This window comes from Penaeus monodon, chromosome 22, assembly GCF_015228065.2.
Source record: "Penaeus monodon isolate SGIC_2016 chromosome 22, NSTDA_Pmon_1, whole genome shotgun sequence".
NCBI lineage: Eukaryota > Metazoa > Arthropoda > Malacostraca > Decapoda > Penaeidae > Penaeus > Penaeus monodon.
The window spans coordinates 4,962,336-4,963,245 of record NC_051407.1 but is presented as its reverse complement, the minus strand read 5'-3'; the positions used below and the strand labels follow the sequence as shown (position 1 = coordinate 4,963,245).

Sequence of the window (910 nt, the reverse complement as noted above, 5' to 3'; positions counted from 1 at the left end):
ATTTCAGATGAGAATGGCTCGCCAGTCACATGCATGAGAGCCACTTTGTCATATGACCGTTCTGGCGTGGATGACGACACAGCCGCTGCCTTCCTTGAACAGCTCAAAAATATTCTTGAAAATCCAGCTACTATGATGCTTGGAGGCTACAAATCACAAGTGGACCACCCATTAGCAGCATTACTATAGTGATACTACAGGACCATCAAGATCTATTCTAAATGTTATATATTTTCATCCTGTATAATTTATGTGATTTAGTTTTTTTTTTAGACTAGCAACACTGGATTTTGAAGGGGAAAATTTTTGATTTATAAAATCTATTTATAGTATAGCCAAAGATGTTTGGTGTATATTGTGCAGTTTTACGGTTGTAGAACTATAAAAAAGCATAACTGCCATGTATTTAAATATATCAAATAAAATTTAAGCACCGTACTAGGAAATGGTGACTGAACAGAATAAAATATTGGGATTTACAAAGTTATGGTGCAAATTTTCAAACAGATTATATATATTATTTGTAAATAACATAGTGATATTTGCTCAGTTACGAAAATTTGATTTAAGTTACCATAATACCTTGTTAATAAATACAAGTTTATATGTTTTAATGAAGAGAATAGATCCTGGTGTTATCAGCAATAACAGGATTTCAGATAATAATGGGAACTGAAACAACAAAGCATTTATACTATGTCAGGTTGTTGGATATTAGTTGCCATTTTAGGCATCCCTAGGAGACTTTCTGTTGTGTAAATATTTATTGTAAAGAAATGTAATAAAAGTATGAATGTACTGTTGTGTTTAAGTGAAACCTGAATGGATAAATTTGTGTTAATGAGTGAGTATGTAGGCATTTTCCTGTATTTATATGGTTTTGGAGACTTATTCATGTATATTTTTGCTA

At 31.5% G+C, this 910-nt stretch overlaps 1 protein-coding gene across 1 annotated transcript in view; it reads left to right on the top strand.

Moving 5' to 3' along the window:
* Window positions 1-799, top strand: part of LOC119586841 (dihydrolipoyllysine-residue acetyltransferase component 1 of pyruvate dehydrogenase complex, mitochondrial-like) — a 10,976-nt gene extending 10,177 nt beyond the window's left edge. Inside the window, exon 9 of the mRNA XM_037935569.1 lies at window positions 8-799. Within this exon, the coding sequence (XP_037791497.1) occupies window positions 8-189 (182 nt within the window). The 3' untranslated portion in view covers window positions 190-799. The remainder of the gene's footprint in view (window positions 1-7) is intronic.
* The last annotated feature ends 111 nt before the right edge of the window (window positions 800-910 follow it).